Source organism: Aspergillus puulaauensis, chromosome 3 (genome assembly GCF_016861865.1).
Source record: "Aspergillus puulaauensis MK2 DNA, chromosome 3, nearly complete sequence".
NCBI classification, from domain to species: Eukaryota; Fungi; Ascomycota; class Eurotiomycetes; order Eurotiales; family Aspergillaceae; genus Aspergillus; species Aspergillus puulaauensis.
The window spans coordinates 1,640,326-1,662,980 of NC_054859.1; the positions used below are offsets into that span (position 1 = coordinate 1,640,326).

The 22,655-nt window shown below is 50.4% G+C and overlaps 8 protein-coding genes across 8 annotated transcripts; 4 read left to right on the forward strand and 4 right to left on the reverse strand.

The window, feature by feature from the left end:
- Positions 1 to 893: 893 nt before the first annotated feature.
- On the forward strand, positions 894 to 3,517 carry fcpA (protein-serine/threonine phosphatase; the record flags this gene model as incomplete). The annotated part of the gene is made up of 3 exons (XM_041701772.1): positions 894 to 1,141; positions 1,195 to 1,281; positions 1,342 to 3,517. The coding sequence occupies 3 exons, from the start codon at positions 894 to 896 to the stop codon at positions 3,515 to 3,517; spliced, it is 2,511 nt and encodes an 836-aa protein (XP_041554624.1).
- A 619-nt stretch (positions 3,518 to 4,136) lies between these two features.
- Positions 4,137 to 4,870, reverse strand: APUU_30656A (uncharacterized protein; the record flags this gene model as incomplete). Its single annotated transcript, XM_041701773.1, has 3 exons — positions 4,137 to 4,246; positions 4,373 to 4,647; positions 4,719 to 4,870. 3 exons carry the CDS (start codon positions 4,868 to 4,870, stop codon positions 4,137 to 4,139), a joined length of 537 nt encoding a protein of 178 aa, XP_041554625.1.
- A 706-nt stretch (positions 4,871 to 5,576) lies between these two features.
- On the reverse strand, positions 5,577 to 6,762 carry CAR1 (arginase; the record flags this gene model as incomplete). Its single annotated transcript, XM_041701775.1, has 3 exons — positions 5,577 to 5,880; positions 5,972 to 6,555; positions 6,676 to 6,762. 3 exons carry the CDS (start codon positions 6,760 to 6,762, stop codon positions 5,577 to 5,579), a joined length of 975 nt encoding a protein of 324 aa, XP_041554626.1.
- Positions 6,763 to 7,360: 598 nt separating this feature from the next.
- APUU_30658A (glutamyl-tRNA(Gln) amidotransferase subunit PET112) lies at positions 7,361 to 9,335 on the reverse strand (the record flags this gene model as incomplete). Its single annotated transcript, XM_041701776.1, has 4 exons — positions 7,361 to 8,613; positions 8,661 to 8,802; positions 8,860 to 8,936; positions 9,005 to 9,335. The coding sequence occupies 4 exons, from the start codon at positions 9,333 to 9,335 to the stop codon at positions 7,361 to 7,363; spliced, it is 1,803 nt and encodes a 600-aa protein (XP_041554627.1).
- A 1,381-nt stretch (positions 9,336 to 10,716) lies between these two features.
- On the forward strand, positions 10,717 to 12,377 carry APUU_30659S (uncharacterized protein; the record flags this gene model as incomplete). The annotated part of the gene is made up of 3 exons (XM_041701777.1): positions 10,717 to 11,818; positions 11,885 to 12,275; positions 12,335 to 12,377. 3 exons carry the CDS (start codon positions 10,717 to 10,719, stop codon positions 12,375 to 12,377), a joined length of 1,536 nt encoding a protein of 511 aa, XP_041554628.1.
- A 1,227-nt stretch (positions 12,378 to 13,604) lies between these two features.
- APUU_30660A (uncharacterized protein) lies at positions 13,605 to 16,313 on the reverse strand (the record flags this gene model as incomplete). The annotated part of the gene is made up of 2 exons (XM_041701778.1): positions 13,605 to 16,038; positions 16,096 to 16,313. The coding sequence occupies 2 exons, from the start codon at positions 16,311 to 16,313 to the stop codon at positions 13,605 to 13,607; spliced, it is 2,652 nt and encodes an 883-aa protein (XP_041554629.1).
- A 597-nt stretch (positions 16,314 to 16,910) lies between these two features.
- On the forward strand, positions 16,911 to 20,273 carry APUU_30661S (uncharacterized protein; the record flags this gene model as incomplete). The annotated part of the gene is made up of 2 exons (XM_041701779.1): positions 16,911 to 16,997; positions 17,061 to 20,273. The coding sequence occupies 2 exons, from the start codon at positions 16,911 to 16,913 to the stop codon at positions 20,271 to 20,273; spliced, it is 3,300 nt and encodes a 1,099-aa protein (XP_041554630.1).
- A 344-nt stretch (positions 20,274 to 20,617) lies between these two features.
- On the forward strand, positions 20,618 to 21,609 carry APUU_30662S (putative mitochondrial methylglutaconyl-CoA hydratase (Auh); the record flags this gene model as incomplete). The annotated part of the gene is made up of 2 exons (XM_041701780.1): positions 20,618 to 20,967; positions 21,039 to 21,609. The coding sequence occupies 2 exons, from the start codon at positions 20,618 to 20,620 to the stop codon at positions 21,607 to 21,609; spliced, it is 921 nt and encodes a 306-aa protein (XP_041554631.1).
- Between the last annotated feature and the right edge of the window lie 1,046 nt (positions 21,610 to 22,655).

Sequence of the window (22,655 nt, forward strand, 5' to 3'; positions counted from 1 at the left end):
AATGATTCCAGGGCTTGGGAGGTGCCCGTGGACTCTCCATTGTTTCCTGAATCGGCGATTCATTGTCATAATGTTGTGGTTCATCGTTAGTGAATTTCCCGAGCTAGTGTTACACTTTGGCTACGAATAACAACTAGACCTGCAGTCAGAAATGACCCTCTCAAATCAGTAAATCCATGAAAACCGTAGTACGTTAGTTGCGGAGTAGGTGAAATTGAAGAGTTGCCTGAAGAATGAACTTGGCCCGCATTTGGGGTGTCGCCCCGCACGAGCGCAGCTACCGACCGCCTACGGAACCCTGGTTAGTGGTTGCTGCCTTGCAGACTAGGCCGTAATCCTTCTTTGAGCCTTTGAGGTCACTCACTCACTGACCTCCAGCTCTCTTTCATCACCCCATCTCCGCAACCTGCTCCATTCGCCTCGACCCCCGAGTCGTCCTGTGTTAATATTCGAAAACATCGATAAATCGTTTTATCTTATTCATGTGCTTTGAAGTGCGACAAGCCCTTCTTTGACCGCGAACCGCTTTTGTTTGCTTTTAAAAACCCCGTCGCGTGAGCTTGTAGCGGACAGCTGCAATTACCCATGTGCCCTATCATTTCCGTACGATCTCGAGATAACTGAAGCGCTCCTGTATATACCAAAGTTTTATCCTCGCTTTCGACTTTACTCGCTTTCTGTCGCGGTTGGAGACTGGGTGTTTCGGCGACGGCTCGTTAATCCTCACCCGTCGACGGGCATGGCTCCCTAGCTGTCGGACACGAGCTTTCTACATCGCGGTAACTGCTGCTCGGCGGCTTATCTCTGCCTACCGTATCTATTGAGATCGCGGAGAACAACAAGGATACGAATCCGACGAAAGACACCCGAGAAACACAACATCGGTACAGAGCATGCTTCTTCGATTACCGTCGAGTCTCCACTACCCCATCACCGTTACGTCGTTGCTGAAACAACCCGGTGATGAGGTGGAGAGGGATGAGGCGATATTCTGGTATGTGTACCAAACTACCGTTACAGAAGGGGATGGGTTGGGAAACAAGGTCGATGTGAAGCGAAGTTTCCCGACGCGGTTTGAATCGACCGTTGATGGGTCGATTGTGCAGTGGAAAATTACTAAAGGGGACATTATTGATGAACCGTGAGTGTCTCTCTTCGTTTGGAAATTACGTACTGGTTGCTGACCTCGTCTAGTGTTGATATCGTTGAGATAGATGAGCCATGCGCACACGAAGTGCAGTATGGTGGGCTCTGCGCTGAGTGTGGGAAGGATATGACCGAGTAGGTGGCCCTTATCCATTGTTTGCGCTATGTTCAGACCAGCGACTAATTTGTTTATAGGGCGACGTATAACACGGAGGTCACGGATTCTATGCGCGCACCAATTCAGATGACTCATGACAATACGGCGCTCACTGTAAGCGAGAGGGAGGCTGTACGCGTGGAAGAAGATGCGAAACGGCGCCTGCTAGCAAATCGGAAACTCTCGCTTGTAGTTGACCTCGACCAAACCATTATCCATGCAGCGGTTGACCCTACTATTGGCGAGTGGATGGCAGACAAAGATAATCCGAACCATGCTGCCGTGAGTGATGTGCGGGCGTTTCAATTGGTAGATGATGGTCCTGGGATGCGTGGCTGTTGGTACTATATTAAGCTACGACCGGGACTAGAGGAATTCTTACAGAATATCTCGGAGATGTATGAGCTCCACATCTACACGATGGGAACTAGGTCATACGCACAGGCCATTCATAGTATCATAGATCCAGATCGGAAGCTCTTCGGCGATCGCATCCTCAGTCGTGATGAGAGTGGAAGTTTGTCCGTTAAAAACCTCCATCGGCTGTTCCCCGTGGATACAAAGATGGTCGTTATCATCGACGACCGCGGGGACGTTTGGCGATGGAGCCCCAACCTTATCAAGGTTATACCGTACGACTTCTTCGTCGGCATCGGGGACATCAACTCCAGCTTCCTGCCGAAAAAGCAGGAGATGGAGACCGCCGAGGAGAAGCAGGAAGCGAGCCAAGCCCCCCCTCCCACCGAACACCATGTCAATGGATCGACAGAAAAACACGACGCGACCGATGTATCAACCCTAGAACAGCTGGTGACCATGGGCGGCGGAGATAATCCAAGGTTGCTCCAGGAACAAAGTGATGCGCAAGACGAGACGATAATGCATCAAGTCGAGGACCGTCCACTTCTGCAGAAGCAAAAAGAACTAGATGCCGAGGATGAATCGGCGGAATCCAGCGACTCATCTGCCGTGGAAGGGTCGCAAGATCCGTCAGAACACCGTCATCATCTACTAATTGACAACGACCAAGAACTTATCAAGCTAGCATATCGGCTGGAACAACTCCACACCAAGTTTTACGATGACTATGAGAAGAAGCGAGCGCGAGGCCTAGGAGGACGAGTGGCAGCGTTACGTGGCGAAAAGGCCATTTCAAAGGAAAAGGACGTGGATCTAAAACTAGTTCCTGATGTCAAGGACATCTTACCAGAGATTAAACGCCGTATCTTGGGAGATGTAGTCATCGTTCATTCTGGACTATGGAAGTTGAACGAGGACACGGCAAACCTTGAGATTACGCACCACGCGAAAAGCTTCGGTGTCACATTCGCAAACAAGATTAACCAAAGAACCACCCATCTTCTAACCGCCGGGAAGCGTACCGCCAAATTCCAAGAAGCGACCCGATACCCTCACATCAAGATCGTCCAGAAGCAATGGCTAATAGACAGCTTACTCCAGTGGAAACACCTAGACGAGAAGCCGTATCTAATTCCCATCCACCCCAACGAGCGTGGGCCACCTATCTCACCAAGCTCCAAGGAAGTAGCCGAGAGCTCGTGGCTCTCATCCTCCGACGAAGTCACGGATAACGAGGAGACTTCCGAGCTGAGTGACGACATCCTCAAGTCTTCTGGACTCAACGAAATGTCTACTATTGGCTACGACGAGGACGAGGAGGCTGCTGTCCACGAAGAGCTTAAGGAATTTCTAGGCAGTGACGACGAAAGCGAAAGCGACAGCGAGGCGTCATTCATGGAGCGCGACGAAGTGCCTCCCACGTCAGCTCCGGGCAAAAAACGCAAGCGCGATGAAGGTGCCGATACAGAAGAAGGCGACGAAGACGATTCAGAAATCCAACCTGAATCGGGTGATGCCCCTGGCTCTCGTCTCTCACAGCGTATTAAGCGGTCATATGAACGGAGCACTGGGTTGAAAGAAGTCTCTAGTGCTGGCCCAGGCGGTGGTGCCTCTGCTCCTAGTATAGGCCGCGAACCAGGCACAGAAGTTGTCGCTGGCGCGGAGGAACAAATCCCAAATGTCGTATTCCCCGAGACAGAAGAAGAGGCCGTTGCAGCTCAGAATCCAGACTCAACCTACCCTCAGGATCCAGTAGAGGATGACGACGAACTAGAACGCGAAATGCTCGCTGCCTTCGAAGAAGGTGGGCACGACTCCGAAGCCGAAGAGGAAATTGGCGAGGACAACGGCTAGTCCATTCCTAAATTTACGTCGGGACCTCGCTACATACTGTTGTTGTTCAACTCAGCCCTTAACTGCATTTACTGTCTTGGGACTAGAGGAGAAAGGAAAGAAACGGTTGGCTATACGCGTTGCTTTTGCTTTGTATATTTTTTGTTCGCAATTGCAGCCGAGTCGTCCGGAAGGTTGTGGTTATGAGTATCGGATCGATCGAGATCGCATAGCGAGGCGTTGGTGACATCGGTTTAAAGTTTTCTTTGGTTTTGTTTCCCTCTATCTTTATCTTATTCAGATTGTGATACATATGGCCTAGGTGGGTTGGCTGTATTGGCTAGGTTGGCCTAGATACCTCAAGTATTGAAAATAAATGAATGGAATGGAAGTTGAATTTGATATTGGAACGGGGTTGAATAAATATAAATATATAAAACTAATAACCATAGAAACGCTAGCTAATTATACGCCGGTATATGCATCGTTAAACATCAAGATGGAACATAATACAACACAATTGATAGGATATAACCCATATCCTCACCCGACCTATTCACATACATCATAAACCCATCAATCAATCAGCTAGTCAATGATAAAACGAATGAGGTTGCAAGACTCAGACTCAGAATCGTAATCAACGGCGATGGTGAACATCCCGATGTACCTTCCACGCCATAACAATCATCCACAAAAAGAATACTGTATTTACCAGCTCGAACGCGAATGCCGTTCGCCAGCAGTTACCTATCAACGAAACTAGTCAGTATTAAGCTCATCTAGCCTAACAGCAGTAATGGGAACAACAACGCTCCAAACGGTGAGAGAGAGGAGGGGAAGGCAGGAATGAAGGAAGGGCAAAATATGACGTACAAATATTACTCTGCGCAATCCACGCCATTGTATCCAGATTATCGCCGCCCTGACGGTTATCGTCCACCCAGATTTGGCAGTTGCCGTTGATGTTGGCGACGACGCCGTACATCTGGAGCGAGGTTTCGATGAGGCCTGTTAGCCAGAGCGCAAAGAGGATAAATGTGCCGACAAGGATTATCCCGGGGAGCAGGAAGCCCTGTGCTGCGAGGACAAGGACGACAATTATGAAGAAGAGCGCGAGGGCGGACGTTGTAAGCATGTACGGGAAGAGCCTATATTGTGGGTGAATTGGTTAGTTATGGAGTCAATGGAGGAGGGTAGTAGTGGATGGAGGGAGACGTACCATGGTATCCCGAGTCTCAGCTCTGCCTGAACAGATATGAACCAGGCGAAGATACCCAGGCAGATGCAGGAGGCCGCGAGGACAGTGAGAATCCAGATGTTGAGTTGGATTTCCGGCCACCGGTAATGTTTTGGGGCATGGCGGCGTGGCATTGTTGTGTGTAAGGGCTACTTTCTCTCTCGTAGCCTGGATTTAGCTTTTGTAGCGGTGGATTGGTGGTCAAGTTCAAATTATTGCTGAGAGGTCCTGCGTCTCATATCAATGCCGCTGGGCCGAAGATGCAGATGTCGGCCCTGGCTATAGGGCAGGTATATAGGGATAGTCGGGTAGCGTGAGATGTGATGAGTACGCGCCGCACCAATAGGGCCGGTTTGGTGCAAATTATATCGTATAATCAGGTGTTAAGGCAAGGCCAAGGCCAGCGCATCTGCGCTGTCCGGAGTGAGGCTGTATTGTAGCTGGTCGGTGGTGTTGTCTCGAAATGCGATGCGCTGGTCGAGATCGGCGTTAGATAAGCGGGGGCCCTGCAGGCTTGGGTTGTTTGTTGGGCTTTAGAGAAAACGTTGAAGTTAGATTTTTTTGTTTTTCGAATATGACGATATGACGATATGATGAAAAGGAAGCTTGGTATTTTCGTGGTGGAGGATTGAGAATGCGAAGTAGGAAAATGGGGGGGCGGGGGTTTGTTTTTCTATACTCAATACTATTTAATTCCGGTGGCGGGAATCCGCACCCGCAAATTACCATCACTTTACACAACTACTTCAACAACACGATAGCCGGGCGATCGCTTCATAAATCATTATTATTGTATAGTCTCTGTTTTATCTGACCTTAACGACTGACATAAATTACAGTCTACAGCAATGTATCTCCCAATGCACTGCGCACCAACGAGCACCCAGTTCGAATCGTGTCGGACGCCCCCACGGCATCGAGGCTGGGGTTGACCTCGACCAAATCCATGGAGATGAGGTTACCTGTCTCGTGCACACACTCGCAGATGAAGTCTCCCTCACGAAGAGTCAATCCCCCACGCACGGGGGTTCCAGTGCTAGGTGCCCACTGAGGGTCGAGCGCATCGACGTCGAACGACAGATGGATGGGGGTGTCGTTTCCAATGTGAGCGAGCGCCATCTCGACGACGCGACCGATTCCGTGTCTAATCCGTCAGAAACCGCAATATGACAAGCCAGAGGGATGGCAGGATAGGAAATAGAAGGGGTGAGGGGAGAGGGAAGAGGGGAGCCTACCGGTCAACGTCGTGCATGCTGAACGCCTTGATGCCATTCTCACGGAGCAGCTTCTTCTCACCACGATCAACATCCCGCAATCCTATATAGACGAGCTTGTGGAGATTGATGATGTGGTCGTCCTTCAACCACCCGAAGACGTCTTTCTTCTCCTCCTTCGCAAGTCTAGTCAGGAAAGCCATTGGCATACCGTGGATGTTCCCACTAGGACTCTGCTCGGGAATGTTGATATCAGCGTGGGCATCAACCCAGATAACACCGATCTCCCTCCCCAGGCGCTCGCGAGTCGCCTTGGCAATACCCGAGATGCTCCCAATCGCAATGGAGTGGTCACCACCGAGGGTTAGAGTGAACTTCCCCTCCTTGGAGTGTTCGTAGGTCTGCGAGCTGAGCGTCTCCGTGACAGCGCTCACAGCACGAGGCTTCTTCATGCCCCGGTGGTCGGGGTCTTCAGCAGGGATCTGCTTTTCATAGTAGTGGACGGTGTTATCGTAGTGAATGTCATAGTCAAGGTCTTCGCGCAGCTGATCAAGAAGGCCGGATTCGATGAGGGCCATAGGAGCTGCCTCGACGCCAAGCTTGCACTGTCATGGGACCGGGACAAAGCCCGATATGTTAGCCTGAATGGTAATCTACCCCTGCAGAGTGCAGAAGAATAGTGAAGCGCATTGCAGAAGATCTGCACAAGCCGCGGGCATCCGTACCTGGCCGCCATTGAAGCCCACCGCGACAACACCCAGCTGGGTAGGCTGAGAGAGGAATCTCTGCTCGATAGTGGAGGGTTGAGTCATTTTGGCAATAGAGTGTAGTAGCAAGGCAAGTGTTGTTAAGATGGAGACCGAGATAAGATCTGAGCGATGAGAAAAAGTAGACTAAAAAGATTCTAGAAGGCCTAAAAGGGAGCCCCGTCAGTGGGTGGAGCTGAGCCAAAGAAGACGAAGCACCAACAGTAGAAGAGCAAGAAGTACAACAACTTCGAGAGAACTTATTGTAGAATGCTAGTTGCTGAGGATGAATGTTGAACAGAAGATAAGAGAGCGAAGGAAAAGGACCCCCTTGATCAAGGGCGCGGACTTTCTTTATGTTGCTGGCGGCCGTGGGGCGGGCATCGCTAATACCTGCTTTTAAGAATCAGCAGAGAAAGGCGCATCCGTTAAGTGCAGGTGGAGGAGAAAGACGGCTGCCATCCCACTCCACCATGCGGTATCCTCAGTTTCTATTAGCAATTTGTTCTGGCGCTGAGATAGATAACTGAGACACATTTGGATAGGTTTAAGTGAATTGGGTATCGCTTTGTTCTATTGTTGCCATGACATCTTGGATAGAATCTATACACTATACGGAGTCCTTCCCTAATACTATCTTACATTCACTACTTCACATAAATGACTACTGTGAGCCCAAAATGAGCTCCCGCAGCGTCGCATCGGCCTTCTGTGCTTCCACGCGGCCCTTTTCGCCCATGCGCATCATCTGGCCCACGAACCAGCCTAGCTTGCCTAGCTGGTTTTTGCTCCGAATCTGTTCAACCATCTGGGGGTTAAGCTCGATAGCTGCTTCTGCGAGGGAAATATATTCTTCACGCGAGAGAGGGCGGAGGAGCAGATTCTCTTCCTCGAGTAGTTGAATGATCGGTCGCTGGTCTCCGTCAAACACCATGGCAAGCACCTGTTTGGCCGTCGCCCCGGTGATTTTTTGCCGCTGGAGCTGGTCAATAATCGAGGCGAGAGACTCAGCAGTAACCCTTCCCGCATCCCAGGCTAGGTCAGCTTTGGTCAGTAGACCGCCGAGTTCATGGAGGACCCAATTGCCAGCCACACGGCCGAGAGCCGCTCGAACCTTGGGATCGAGATCTTGTTGAAGATCACGTAAGATATCGACAACATCTTGGTAGTATTCCAGCCGCGCCCCGTCTTCGAGCTCAACAAGTGGCTTTGCATCTTCTATAGGGAGGCCATACTGACCGACCAGCATGTCAATGAGCGCGTCCGGAGCTGTGGGTAGATTATCTCTGAGCGTTGAAATGATGTCCTCACCAATACGGAGGGGAGGGATATCTGGATCGGGCATATAGCGATAATCGACCTCGCCTTCTTTCTCTCGAAGTTTCCGTGTCTCGGTGCTTCCAATAGCCCAGCCTCGCGTCTCGCCCTCAATTACCCCTCCGCTTTCAAGGACCGCAATCTGTCGGTTTTTTTCTGCGATAATGGCGTCCTCTACTGCCTTGAAACTGCTCAAGTTCTTGATCTCGGTGCGCTGACCAAGGCCCCCAACCCCTCCGTATTGGTGGACGCCTGAACCGTCACCCCGCAGTCTGACTGAGACGTTTATATCCGCACGAAGACCACCAAATTCCATCCCCGTCGTCACAGCGCTACAAGATTGGAGGATTGACTGGACCTTGCGGACAAATGCGGCTGCTGTGGAGGGTGTGTGGATTTGCGGCATGGTAATTATCTCAATGAGCGGGTGGGAAACACGGTTGAAATCGATGAGCTGGGTGGAGGGAGGGTATTCTTGTGACTTTGCGGTATCTTGTTCAAGCTGGATCTGCTTGATGCCGATACGAACTCGGTCTCCATCCTCAGGCGCAATACCATCGTGGCTGAACAGGTCGAGGTAGCCATTTCTCGCAAATGGTTCTATTTATGTCAACGCCTAGTCCGCAGTAACAGAGGACCAGCCTTACCATAATACTGTGTTATTTGATACCCCGCTGGCTGGTCCTGATAGAAGTAGTGTTTTCGGTCAAAACGACTGACAGGTTGGATATCGCAGTTTAGAGAAATGGCAGCACGTAGGGCAGGAAGGAGGGTCGCCACTTGAAATTCCTATGCCATCGTCGATCAGCATTTCACCACTAGTACACAGAGTATAGTAGGACCAACAGGTTGACTGCCTGGGAAAGCGAGATCGAATAGAGCAACGTTTGAGTTGGGTTCTTCGGTGGGAAGGGTCGGAGCTCCTGTTTACACAAGCCAAAGGGTCAGAGATTGTCCGCGCAGTATAAAGCCTATAAATGGAATGCCGTACTTGAGAATAGTTTTGTCTCTGTATTCAATTGAGCATGGATCTCAACTCCCACGGTCAACTCCCACTTCTGCCGCGAAGCCTCCTCCTGCTCTCGTCGTTCTCGCTTCCGGGATTTCACGGCCTTCGCATCTTGCTTAAGTTGTTTGCGGATGGGAACACGATCTTGCGAATATGTTGATGATGTTTGCAGGCGGCAGATATGAGGGGTTAACGAGATTGGGTTCTGTTGACGGGCGAGAGGTGATTGGGGGATTTCACGATGCAGGCATCGCGGACAAGATACAGATCGGACGGTGGCGCGGGGACAATGGCGCAGACATGATCGGAGCATGTGGGATAGAATGGTATTGCGAAATGAAGAGGACAAATTGACTGAAGCGAGAGACGAAGCAAAGTGGGAGTTGTTTGCGATGCACACTGTGATGCTGCGAATTGGAGTCTCAATTACAAGAAGGTCTCACCAATACGATTCTAAACGACGGGAATGCTTGTTTTGTGCCTGATTACGCCGGCGCGATCGTATGATACGGTAACCTTCACCGCAGTTGTTGCCTCAGGCCTACAATCAACAGTTGTATAGATCCTCGTTCATGCGAATGGATAACCTTGCGCGAACCTCGGCCTGGTGCTCCCACAAGGAACTAGCCTGATTCAATGGTGTAACCGGGCGCATACACATTGAGCAAGGGGTGAACATGTGGAGGGGGAATTGTTATGCATCGCTGGGGATGGCGGAGCATCTGATACATCTCTGAGGCGGGCTGAGCATCACGCAAATGAAGAAGATTGATATCATACACGGCTATTCGTCGTCATAGGCAAGCAAGGGAGAAAGCATCCAGACTCAGCGGCCAGGATTGTGCGTCTGCTAGCAGCGAGTGAGCGTCAGACAACGCACCGCCTGTACTCAAGCGGGTGTTGTGCAGGACTCCATCTGGCGCAGTTTTCATATATTATTTTGAATTCCTGTCCTTTACCATTCCAACTATACTGCGCCTGTGATTGAAGTTGATTCCATCTCCTTATCATTACCTTCAACCTTCCTGGGAGACAGCCTTTCACAGATCGTCTTCTTTGCAACCCCGGCGCGATCTGTAACACTTGGCGCCGTGTCAGGCGCGTTTGGACGAATCGAACCCCTCCATGATCTTCGCCCGCGCCCTCACCTTCGTATCTTTGAAACCGTGAGAGTAAGACTCGCAGCGATCCCTGGGGCCCATCATCGCCCATCATCGAGCTGCCTGGGGCCGTTTGTCAAGCTGTTGGTTTATTTATATCCGGGTCAGCCTTGGGGTGCGCCGCCTTTGTGCCTCAGTCCACACTCTATACCCAAACCGCTGGCGGTTCCTCCCACTATTGCTCCACTCTCGCTGCTTGAATCTGTTGGCGCTTCGTTTCTTCCGAGCTATTGGAATCCGAAGAAAAAAGTAAAAAATTACAAAAGGAATCAGGGCGCCTGAGGAATCACGCATTTTGTCCTACTTTGTACATTCTTCATCGCCAACCGCCCGGAATTCCTCACGCCTCCCTGCTTCGTTTGACATGCTTCCACCTTCCCTGTCTCCTCTTCTCGCCAGCCTATTTCTTCATGTTCTTGTCCCTTCGATGTTTCCGGGTTCCATGGCCTGAAATTAATCGAGAAAGCGCTGATCCCGTTGTTACAACTGTTTGTTCTGATCCACTATAGCGAACCCTACCCTACTACCATCACAATGCCGTCTTATACTGGGTTCAATCGGCCAAGGAAGTCGACCAAGTCGTCTGGAACTTCCACAATTTCCACCGGCTCCAAGAGTTCCAAGTCACCCGTCGAGAAGTCTACCAAGAAAGATAGCCCTCAAAGTCCCCGTGCTGTCGCGTCTAAGAACGCGGACTCTAATGGCTCTGACTATACTTCTTCAAAGGCGCGGCCTCCGCCACCACCACCACCTCCTCCAGCTCCTCCAGGAGCCAAGGCGAAGGGCAGTAAAGATGCCGACGCGCTAAATGTGTTTAAATATCTTGAAACAGAGAGTGAGACCGACAGCGACTCGGACATCACATCATCGGATGATGATGACCTACGGCCTCCGTTTCCGCCCAGTTCTAAATCACCCAAGGCTGCTCCGACCAATCGCCAGCCAAACACAGCTGTTCCAGTACAGAACCGAAACCGGACGTCGTCTATGAAATCCAAAGATTCACAACCACCCGGCGCATTTGATGCTTCGCCGCCTACCGTGCCGTTGCAGCTCGCTCGACACAGTGCCGCTAATCGAAGACCTTCCACTGACGGAACAAACAGCGTTGTTGGGTCTGTCGCTGAGTCCTATGACGGCTCACTTCCACCTGAGCACCGGAATCTAGAGCTGGTTCCAGAAGATTATTACCCTAGAGCGTCCACTTCCTTACGGCGAACCTCTTTCCCCCCGTCCCCTCCCCAAAGCCCTGAGGAGGACGTGCATCGTTCTACTCGGAAGCTTAGACGCAATACAAAACCATCGCGACTTCCTACGGGATACGGGCTTCTAGCATGGCGGTTAAGTGCCTCAGCAGAGAACAAGGAGTATACCCTTCCTCCGCTCTATCGTCGCTTCGAAGATGTCAACCATCGCGTGCTCCTGTATCTCCAGGATGAAATTTCCCAGCTGGAGGAGGAGCTGCGGATGCTGGATGAATATGAAGAAATGCAGCGGAGAGGGGCCGCTGAACAGGAGGGAACTAAGGTAATGCCTGCCTCGCGGCGCTTGGACGTACAGGCACAGGCCTACTCGTCCCTCCACTACAGACGCGAGGAGGTCATGGGAGCATTGATCCAGAAAACAGAGCAATACAGTAGGTTGCACCAAAGTTCTGCACCCGTCGTCTACTTTCTGCATGTACTAATGCCGAACCAATCAGATAATGCCCTTGCTGCCTATAGTAAAGTGCTCCAGATGCTGCCTCAGGCCGCGGGATCCGACGTTGAAACCTATCGGAAATGGATGAAGGGAAACAACCCCGTTGCTAGCAATGAGATGCGTTTTCTCGACCATCCAAAGGATTTGGTCTCACTCACACCACAAGCAGCTTCCGCCAATTCTAAAATAACGTCTCCTGTTTATTCTGCCATCATCATTGCATCTGCCGCTATCATTCTCCCGTTGCTAGCCTTCAGTATGATCCGAGAGTTCGCCGGTCGAATCCTCGTCGTCGCACTGGTTGGTGGTGCGTCTTCTGCCATTGCAGCGCACTACTCCAGTGGGACAGAGCACCTGGTCAAATCACAGGATGGCTGGCGGGTTGCTGGCTTGTATGTCCCACCTTTCCCCCCCCTGCACTAATGCATCTGATCACTAACCCTTGCTTTAGATACTTCGGATTCATGGCCATCGCTGCACTATTTATGTCTTGATCTTCCCACAAACCTAATGCCTTGACTGTATTCATGATTCAAGTGACACGTCACACGAGATATACCCCTTTACGCATAACCTACGGCACTACCTATTTATCTAATCCTCTCGTCCGATTTTACGAATCTTCTTCGGGCTACTTGCACCCACCAAGCACTTAGGTCCCCCACAGGCAAAAAGCAAAAAACAAAAAAAAGAACACAACAAAATAAAGCTTCCACTGAGGACGAATTATGCTAGATGAAAGGAAGGCGTTTTGGAACCGGGCTACTTGTGTGAAATGGCCTTCTTACTGATGAATATTTCTTCAACACTACGACTTAAATAACAGGTTACTTACTGGATGAGTATACCTATATACTGCCTATTTAGCGACGGGATTGGGATTGTGATTGCTTCAGCGTTTCTTCCTTTGATGCATGCCATGCGATGCGGTCTCTTGCTTGCTTGTTTAGCCTGCCCTTCAACCAATCCTTTTGTCTTCGAATCATGTATCCTCCTGTTCTGATCTTTTCATTTTTGGTGTATTATACGACGCCTTTTTCATCCGTTGATAATATACTTAGTCAGTTATCTTTGGTTATCATATATCATATAGCTAGGTAGTCTCAGATATTGTCTGACCCTTTTATGAGACCTGGACGCATTTAGTAGGTAAGGGGTTTGGCAGCTAGCGACAACCACAGTATTAAGATAACCGGGTGATAATGAGGAAGCATTGTATTGGGACTCGGATTAGATGAGAGATTCGCGGATAGTACCTATTACTTAAAGTAGCCTTGCTTCCGTATGTACGGCAAGCAACGAAGGCTTTAGCTAAAGAACGAGGAGAAAATCTTATTGAGGCCACATTAACCAAAAGAGAATAGTTAAAATAACTAAAATGTTAAAAAAAAAGTGATAATAGTAATACTAATACGTGTTACACCTGCAGCTAGGTGCAAAACATGAATGGGTAGAAAAAAAAGCTCATATCTCCCTCTTTTTCTCTCCCTTGTGTACCTGGTGATCAGGCTCTCGGTTTAGAGTCCGACGAAAATACGGCGATAGAAAATATAAAAAACGAAAGAGTCAAAAAGTGATATAAGAAATCCCATAGCAAGCAAAAGCACGTAAAATCTTCACCTAAACACCCCTCCCTCTTTATCGGCAATAAGAAAGCACAAAGACGTAACATTCAATAGAATAAACATGGAGATTCAAGACCTCCTAGGAATTCGGTAAGTTCATGCAGGTACTGGCGTACCGTTCTGCTTGTTTCCAGGAGTGACGCTCCGGTCTTGGGAACTGCGGTGGTCTCCCGCAGGTTGAGACTGGGGTGTTCCTCCAGGGGAACCCTGTGCCGCTAGTTGCACCTTGTTTCGGTCCATGAGCGCGGCTTGCTCGGCCGCACTACGGGCATAGGTCATCGCTGCAGCTGAATTTGAGTAAGCGTTTGGAGTTTGGTTGGGAGTGAAGTTGCCATACGGCGTTGATTGTTGATGCGGTTGCGGGTGTTGCATGAACCGTTGTTGGAGAGTGGAGCCGGGGGGCATAAACGAACCCCGTGGGGTTACGTACGCCGGCGGCTTTTGAGGGGAAGCACTGCGTCCAGGCCCATAAGGTGTCACATTGTACGGTGCTGGTTGCCCCGGCCGCGGGTTGTATTGCTGAGGAGAACCTTGAGCAGGATTGGGTCCTGGCTGACCTGTATATGGATTGAATCCGGTTTGTCCTGGTCGTTGATATTGCGGGACTGGATTTCCCTGGTTGAACTGCGGTGTGGGCTGCCCGTATCCTGGGAAGTAAGCGGGTCGTTGACCAGGCGTAGCTGGAGGGCGAGCTCCTGGCAAAGGCTGTGGGTTGCCTGGTGTGTAACTGCCGGGAGTCGAAGGTTGTCGTGGCGGGTAGTATGGTTGTGGAGATTGGAAACTTCCTGGGGGCTGAATCCGAGCATTGACGTTGAAAGCACGCTGGTTGTACTGCGGCTGATAACCGCTAGGACGTGAGGGAGTTGACGACGTCCTGTTTGGAGCTGGAGCCGCGGCAGCTACAGCTGCCCTTTCCTGTTGGATTGTGTGATCGTCCTTCTCCATGCTGCCTGGGTAGTCCGTGTTTTCAACTAATATTTTTTGACTGATGTTTAGATCTGCTAGTTGGTCCCCGTTCAGCTTCGCAACGGCGAATGGCGGCAATTGAGACACAAGCACCGATAAACTAGAGCGCAGCGTTTCATAAACGTCGAACTCCGCATCAGATGGTTTATTTGGGCTCGTTTGAGTGGATGTTGTGTCTTTGGCTTCGGCACTTTGGTTGGGCGTTGGAAGCTCAAGGTTGCGAATTCTCTGGTAGGAGCTCAGAGTCTCCAGCAAGTCAGAGACTTCGGCTAGTAAATCGTCTGTATCTTTCTCTTCTGGCGTTTTTTCTACCTTTTCTACCTTCTCTTCCTCGTCTTCCTCTCCTTCGTCTTCGGCATTTTTCGCGGCGCCGGACGGAATAGAAGCATCTGCAAAATCATCGGGATTAAATGATCTCACCATCTCTTCTAGTGTGCTTTCATCGAGATCACCGATGCTTCCTGGTTGAACTGTTGTGTCGCTAGGCACGCCTTCGTCTGGTATTGACAGCAATACATCCAAGCGTTTTGCTCCCCGTTTGGTCCACCATACTAGGTTCTTTGAGTCTGCTTGTACCACCGCGCCAGAGCTATCAAAAGTAGGGGCAAAAGACGAATATACGCCCTGCAACATGGACGCATCTTCGTCTGGCCAAAGAATTGGGTCCTCATGATACTTTTCTTCACCGTGTTGCTGGGAAGGTTGCTGCTTCTGGCGACGACTCCAGAAAGATGGAGAAGATGTCACACCACCGTATTGAAGCCAATTCCCTGAAGGAAGCTGTGCAAAGGAGTAATTATTCCGATCTCCAAGGAAGCTTCTATAGTTGGTGACCGTGTCAAAAGGGTCGATCCAGGGAACCTGAGATGCACGAGACGAGGACCGAGGTCTCCGTGGCGGCTCTAGCAGGGGCAATGTTGATTTTGGGGTGAAAACTTCACCGAACGTTCGCTTGGTCACTTTTGGTTTCTCACCATCATAAGGAGTGACCTTCGTGGTAGTAATTCCGTTCGGCAAGCCATCTTCAGGCAGCGGTGTCTGTACTTCCACATATTTCTTCGATTCCGACTCGTCTGAGGACAGCGGGACTTTAACGGACTTTTGTAGACTTGAATAGAGCTGTTTGGGATTGGCCGGATTTCCAAACAGCGTCAAGACTAGGCCATTGTTTCGGGCTTCTTCTGTCGAAGTGGACTGCTTCTCCGACACCTCCGTGTCGTTGCCTGGGGTTTCCGCTTTGATGCTGGCTGGGCTCACATGGGCTTGACGCACAAGACTGTTGAGTAATTTTTTGAAAGCAGCTATACGGTTGACTGTCTCCGTAACCGGTGTGCCATCAGTGGGAGTACCGCTGGCTTGGGTCTTGTTCCTCTCAATGACTGCCGCAGAAGCCTTTTCGATATCGCTTAAGAATTCGGAAAGCGTGTTGTAACGGTCCGACGTGACCCGATCTTGAATACTAGCTGCTTCATCCTTATCTCCAGAAATTTTCGCGCGTTTTGATCGGGGTTTTACGGGCGATGATGGTAGAGGACAGGATAGAAGTTGGAGTTCGGTATCGTTTCTGCTCATGATTAGCCATCTTTGCTTATTGATTCCTAGAAGTAGCGGAATCTCTTACTTGCTCAAGATATCAACTAGGTTACGCAAGGTTTCCTGCAGGTTTGCCCTTTCACCCAACAGCGACGGAGCGCTTGCCTCCTGGACGGCCTTGTCATCGTGACTTGAAACTCGCTTCCGTTTGCCTGGGGTCGCCAAGGTGGACGGATCAGGGGTTGCTGTAGAGCGTTCGCCGTTTGTGGCAGCCATAGTGGCAGTTGCGCTTTCGTCTGCGCTCATTGCCTCGGAGACGCGCCGGAGGTGCGTAGTTTTGCCTGAAACGCGAGAGCAAGATCCCCTTCTATTCTTCAAGGGGGGTTAAGCCAGCGCTGTCGAAAAAAGCAGGACGCGACAGTGCGCCTGAAATCGTATTGTAATTTAACAGGAGTGGAAGGGTAAAGAGCACCAATCAAGTATTTGAAATCGAAGTGCCAGAATTGCGATCGAGAGTCTTGATCTCCGAAGCGGATGCGCCAACGGTAGCTCAAGAGAGGGAACGGGTGCGCAATCGGAGAAAGCACTTCACAAGATGGAGATCCGACACAACAATAAAAGCAAATTGATCCTGCACAGTAGGAGATTTGCTTTACGAATTGAATCAGGCGCAACGGCGTGAAAAAAGGTCAAAAATCGCGTATGGAGGGGACTCTGGGACAGACAAAGAGGGATCGAACTGTTTCCTCGCCCGCGCCATGCCAAAAGCGCAACCCGTGACAGGCTCTCACGTGACCAAGATTTTTCACTGGGTCCAGCGTCAGGTCCGGAAGACAACAAATGAAGACATCGCCGGCCAAGTCAGTTTTCTCATGATTCCCATGTTGGATCCCTTATTTATGGATGTCATTGGTTTGGAATCATGCCCCACACCGCTCCATGGTCGTGTCTTTGAGAGCGGCGCATTTCAGCAGCCGTTCGCTCCGAAAGGTAGCTATGCAAACCGAAGCTATTGTTCAGCAGTGCTAACTTACGGTCTTTTTGTCTGATCAGCAATGCTCGTATAGCACATCGTTTCGTCCAATATATGCGAAATCCTTGGATTCGTCCACCGATGCCTTCCTCAGTCCGTCGAGTCCGACCCAGCGAGATGCAGTTATACACGGGAGAGACGATTGGGCGCACCCATCATCTTGCGAATTTTGGTGCACCTCGCGGCTCATCCAGTCTCGTTTGAACAAACAATCATTTCCTTTGGCCAAGGTTCTTGAACCGTGGGCTCCTGTTCACGAGCGCGGAGGGGGACTTGATGATGCCGACCAAAGTCCAACGAGAGTTTCGCAATCTCGGCGGGCTCATCACCGAAATTCACAAAAGAATGATCTTACCATTGACGGACCGGAAACGCCAAAGAAAATGCTACCTCGCATTCAGGGGCCATCGGATTACTTGATTGACACCATTCAGAATCGGGCGCTCTCCTCCACCAACCCGGATGATAGTAATTGGACGTTTTCTGGAAAATCTCGAACGCCTCTGAGAGCCCCTTTGACATGGCACCAACGACGCGCGCTACAGCGCACGCAAGAAACGTCCTTACAAAAGATTACTGCGGATTATATCGATTTGGTTGAACCTGCATTACGGGGACGGAACAACGCAACATTTTCTGACCCTTCCCTCCCTGCATTGGAACCCGATTACAATCTGCAAAGTATGCTTTGTGGTAATTACATTGATTACTTGGCGGCCCGACAATATAACTTCACTGATGTGATGGCATGGGCTTGGGTGCTCACGAGTAACACTACTTACGAGGCTACTCTTCGTATTTACTTTCTAGAAGCGGATTGGGGAGACAAGGCAACCGCTTCTCGCCCAAGCGTTCCCACCTTTATCCCACTCTTGCTCCTGCTACAGGAAATCGACTTGAAGACATTTCGCTTATTACTAGTATACTGTCTGCACATTGTCGCCGGGCGACCAGTTCCCCATCTCGATCACTCTTTTCATTCTATATCGAATCATGCGATATCTAAACATCTACACAACCTTACCCACACAAAATCTATACCTTCGGTGGATCATAGCACATGCGCAAAATTTGTTGTCCGTTTGCTTTCTCACGCGCGACGGCTGTGGCCTGAAGCGCAGCTTCCCATTGCCCAGGCATTCGCATTCCATTTGCGCACTACTAAATCCAAAGGGACTAGCTTCGTGACAAAGAAGCTCAATAAATTTATACGGTTGCTTTCTTTGCCTTCCGGCCCTCGCCCATTTGTTACGGCCTCCATACAACAACAAGCACAGTTTGAGCTGTTAAAAGCCGTGGCAGACAAGTATACCGTCTCACCTATCACACGACGGGGCTATCAAGGTTTAGCGTCTGTCCAGCTAGCTCATAAAAAGACGGCCGCCGAACGCGAGTCGGCGGAACTGAAGACACCGTCATGGCCACCGTGGAAAGAAGAAAGATCAGGAATTGACTCCGATAAGGGCATGGAAGGAATGCGAAGCCGTGCCATACGCGTGATTTCCCAAATGAGGGAAGCGGGCTACCCTTACTCTCTGTGGGAAGAGGTCTCGGGTATATTGGCTGGTTGGGATACGGACAACAGTCCTACGATACAGACCAGAACACTGGCACGGCCTCCAGAGCATCTACGGGGGAAGTCTGGGAACCAAGGTCACCATGCAATCTGGGAGGCGCGAATCCGCGCCACAAGGACAGTTCGGGAGGCTTGGGCATGCTTTACGGCATATGAAAGCTGGGGTCATACGCCCCATGCCTCTGTTTACGTTGCAATGGGTGAGAAACTCGTGTTCGAAACGAAGGCAGCAAGGGAGAAAAGTGATCAGCCTAGGTTTTCATTGCCTGGCGATGGCCCGGAAGTTTTTCCAGAACCTGCCTCCGCACGGGACTGGATCTATACTCCCACCGAACCGCCTACCTTGAGTGCCTTTCTTAAAACAATGCTTTCACAAGGTTTCCGCCCGTCTGGTAGATTCCTGGCCTTACTTCTACATAATGCCCCCGCCTTCCACGTGGGGTTGGATTGCCTCAATTGCAGCGATCTGACAAATCAACAACTAAGGGTGTTGTTCAGCTTTGGCGACGAGATTCCCGACAATGATGCTGAAGCGCAAAGGGCGCTAGATGAACTGCCCGAATATATTGTGTCAGCTTTCATCCGGTTTTTGTGCAGGTTCTCTGTTGTCACCAGACAGTCTCCAAGAATTGACGACATCACCACAGCAGATGCTTTCCCGATAATTACGAATAATTGGCCAACATCCCCTTCAGATATTCCCACCCTCTTTGCGTACACCGACAAACATCGCCATCGACGGAAGGGTTGGTATTCGAAACTCCTTTCCCATGCAATACGGCTGTTGCAGAAGCGAAATTCGTCAAATCCCCAGGGATGGGTGCAGCTCTTAGCAGGCCTTCGCTCGACGCGCATTCTTGGTGGTTCATCTAATATCAACCGCCATACCCAGATGGTTCTTGCCTGGCATGAAATTTTGGTGACTTTGAACTGGCTGGATGAGCGCAATATCGAGATAGGACCTGAGGGGTTTCAGATCCTGTGTACTGGTTTCTCGAAAGCAATGGTTGCCGGAGTCAAAGACCAAAAGTCCACGGAGAAGGGCCTGAGAATACTAGCCACAGCCGCGCAAGGAAACGTTTTGCATCCTGAACTTGTTCCTCTAAGTTTCGAGGATATGGTCGAACACGGTCTGGAAACGTTGAAGAACCAGTTTGATCGGCTTGTCCTCCTGGACCCAAAGACATCTCCCATATTCGAGTCTTTCAGGTTATCTCTGGAGGGACAAACCGAGTCACAGGTGTCTGTGCCTACTTTAGCCCACGCCCCCTCTCCGCCCGTCCTGCATGCATTTGTCAGGTCTCTGGGGTTAGCTGAAGACTCGGAAGGTCTATTAAACCTTCTTCGGTGGATGAGCCAGAATTCACTGGCACTCAAGCAGATGTCTGATGAGTATTCAAATGGTAGTACAATGATGCGACGTACTATAGTTGCAGTCCGCATGTTTCTCGAGGGATATTGGGGAAGACGGCCGTTAGCGCCGGCGCAATATCAGTCTGGATTTACGGACCATGCCACCCCGAGTGAATTCAACAGGCCTACATTCTCGGATCCAACCCTTCAAGAGGCATATGATATCATCGCGACAACAGAGCTCTGGGGTCCTTGGCCAAGCGATGAGGAGGTTTGGGATTATCTTGCTCATATGGACCAGTAAACCTCGACATGGCCCGGGCGCGTCTTTCACTTCATTTAATGTATATATAGCTAGATTTTGTAAGATAGAGGCCACACAAAACGAATAATGATACCCATACAGTGAGAACTGAGAAGACTAGGTCTAATATCCGCGCTTATTATCGGCTGAAGTTCCCCGCAGCGCTGCAGCTCGGCTTCCCCACAGCCTTCCGAGCGTCACAAAAGAGCTCCATCTTTTTACCTTGCACGAACCTGTCTCGAACGTTAAGCCGCATTCTCGAAATAACGACTTAACTACCGGACGTAACGGATTTGTCCAGTCGTCTGCTCGTCAATTCGCTAGTGACAATCCTACGATCAACCATGCCTCCACGTCTTACGCGCTTCGCAGCGCTTCCAATCCGAGCACCCCCGACCGTCTCGCTGCGCGTGAAAGTCGCGAGATACAGCACCGCTCCCGAAGATGCCGTGATCCAAACACAATATGTTCCTGCGCCTGGATCTGGAAATATTCGCGTTCTCCTTCTGAACAGACCTAATGCTCGAAACGCACTATCCCGGAGTCTCCTGACCTCGCTGGCTCAGCATGTGCAGTCGATCTCGTCTGAAGGTGGCAACGGGCCGACCAGAGCTCTGGTTATCGGCAGCAATACTGATACAGCGTTTTGCGCGGGCGCTGACTTGAAAGAGAGGTTACATATGTCGAAGGATGAGTGCGTGCTCTCTACTTTTTCTGCGAGTTGCCGCGAGGCTAGAACCAAGGCTAATCAATTGACTCGAACAGGACGAACGCATTTTTGGCAAAGTTGAGAGGTACATTTCGCGACCTTGCAGCTCTCCAAGTTCCTACGATCTCTGCCCTTTCTTCAACGGCGCTAGGAGGTGGCCTCGAGCTTGCCCTCTGCACACATTTCCGCGTCTTCGGTTCAAACAGCACTGTCGGCCTTCCCGAGACAAAGCTCGCAATTATCCCAGGCGCAGGTGGCACATATCGTCTTCCCTCAATTGTCGGTGTGAACCGTGCTCGGGACCTCATCCTCACTGGACGCCGTGTTACCGCGCCTGAAGCCTACTTCATGGGACTGTGTGATCGATTGGTCGAGATACTTCCCGAGGAGGAGAAGAAGGACGGTGGCGCGCGTGATAAGGTGTTACGTGAGAGTATCAAGCTTGCTATGGATATCTGCGATGGCGGTCCTATCGCTATCAATCAGGCGTTGAAGGCAGTGAACGGGTTCGAGAAGGGTGAGGTTGCAGAGAATGAGGCTTATGATGGCGTCGTTGAGACAGAGGACAGACGCGAAGCTCTTCTTGCATTTGCGGAGAAAAGAAAGCCTGCGTTTCGGGGACGGTAGGTGCGTAGGTAAGTGATTGGGCGGATGCTTGAGCTCAGCTGTATGTATACCATCTTTTAGAAGTGCTTATACTGGAATAATGAATGAATTTCCTGGGCATCAGGAATGTTTTCAGTCAAAACATTTAACCTTTATGATTTTAGGATGTGGGAAGGCTCATCATGCGAGCAAAATTCACTTTCACTCGCATAGTGTTCGCACAAATTCAAATGAATCTTTGTTCCAATTTTATGCATTACAAAACTTCCATCTGCTTGCCTACTTCTCTGCTGGCTATCTATCGCTCCTTCCTTCTGTTTCCACCATCCATCCGACTTCCTCCTTCCTCAACCGTTCGCCCCTAACCACCTGCGCCGGCATTCACCCTCGTCTATCACCCAACACCCAAGATGCCACTAAGAAACCAAGCACGCAAACGCAAGCATCAGTACTCAGTCAATGATGAGTCAAAAGTAGTAGGAAGACGAACGACCAGAAAAACCGGAGACAGCTCAACTTGCTGCGACCCTTTTGCGCGTTTGAATGAAGACATTACCAACATCATCTTCGGTCTGCTTCCTACAGACGACTTAATACGCCTGGAAAGGGTGAACAGAACTTGGAAAGCCTCCATCAAAGCTTGGGTTGAAGTTTTTGGTATCCGTACTCGCTTTCCACTGAGCTGGGTGCCGGTCTCTCTTCGAGATCCTGCCCACACATCCAATGACACTTGTTACGATCTCTTCAAGCAGCGTGGTATTTATTTCCGGAGCTGTATTTCCCAATAAAGGCAAATACTGATGCGAGAAGCCCGCCGGGCATATCTGATACAGAACGGCCGTCCTACTAAAGTGACCAAATTGGTGAACGCTGGAAAGGTTGCGTCGGGGGGAGACCACATTGTATGGTCAGCGGAACTAGGCTTGTCAGGAACACATATCTTCTGGCAATATTTTCCACGGACAAAGCCAGGCTGTAAAACTCGACCAGAGCTGATTTCCACCAATCGTTTCCTCGAGGGGTCTATTGTCCTGGAATTGTTCATCAATGAGGACGGTGCTTTTCTT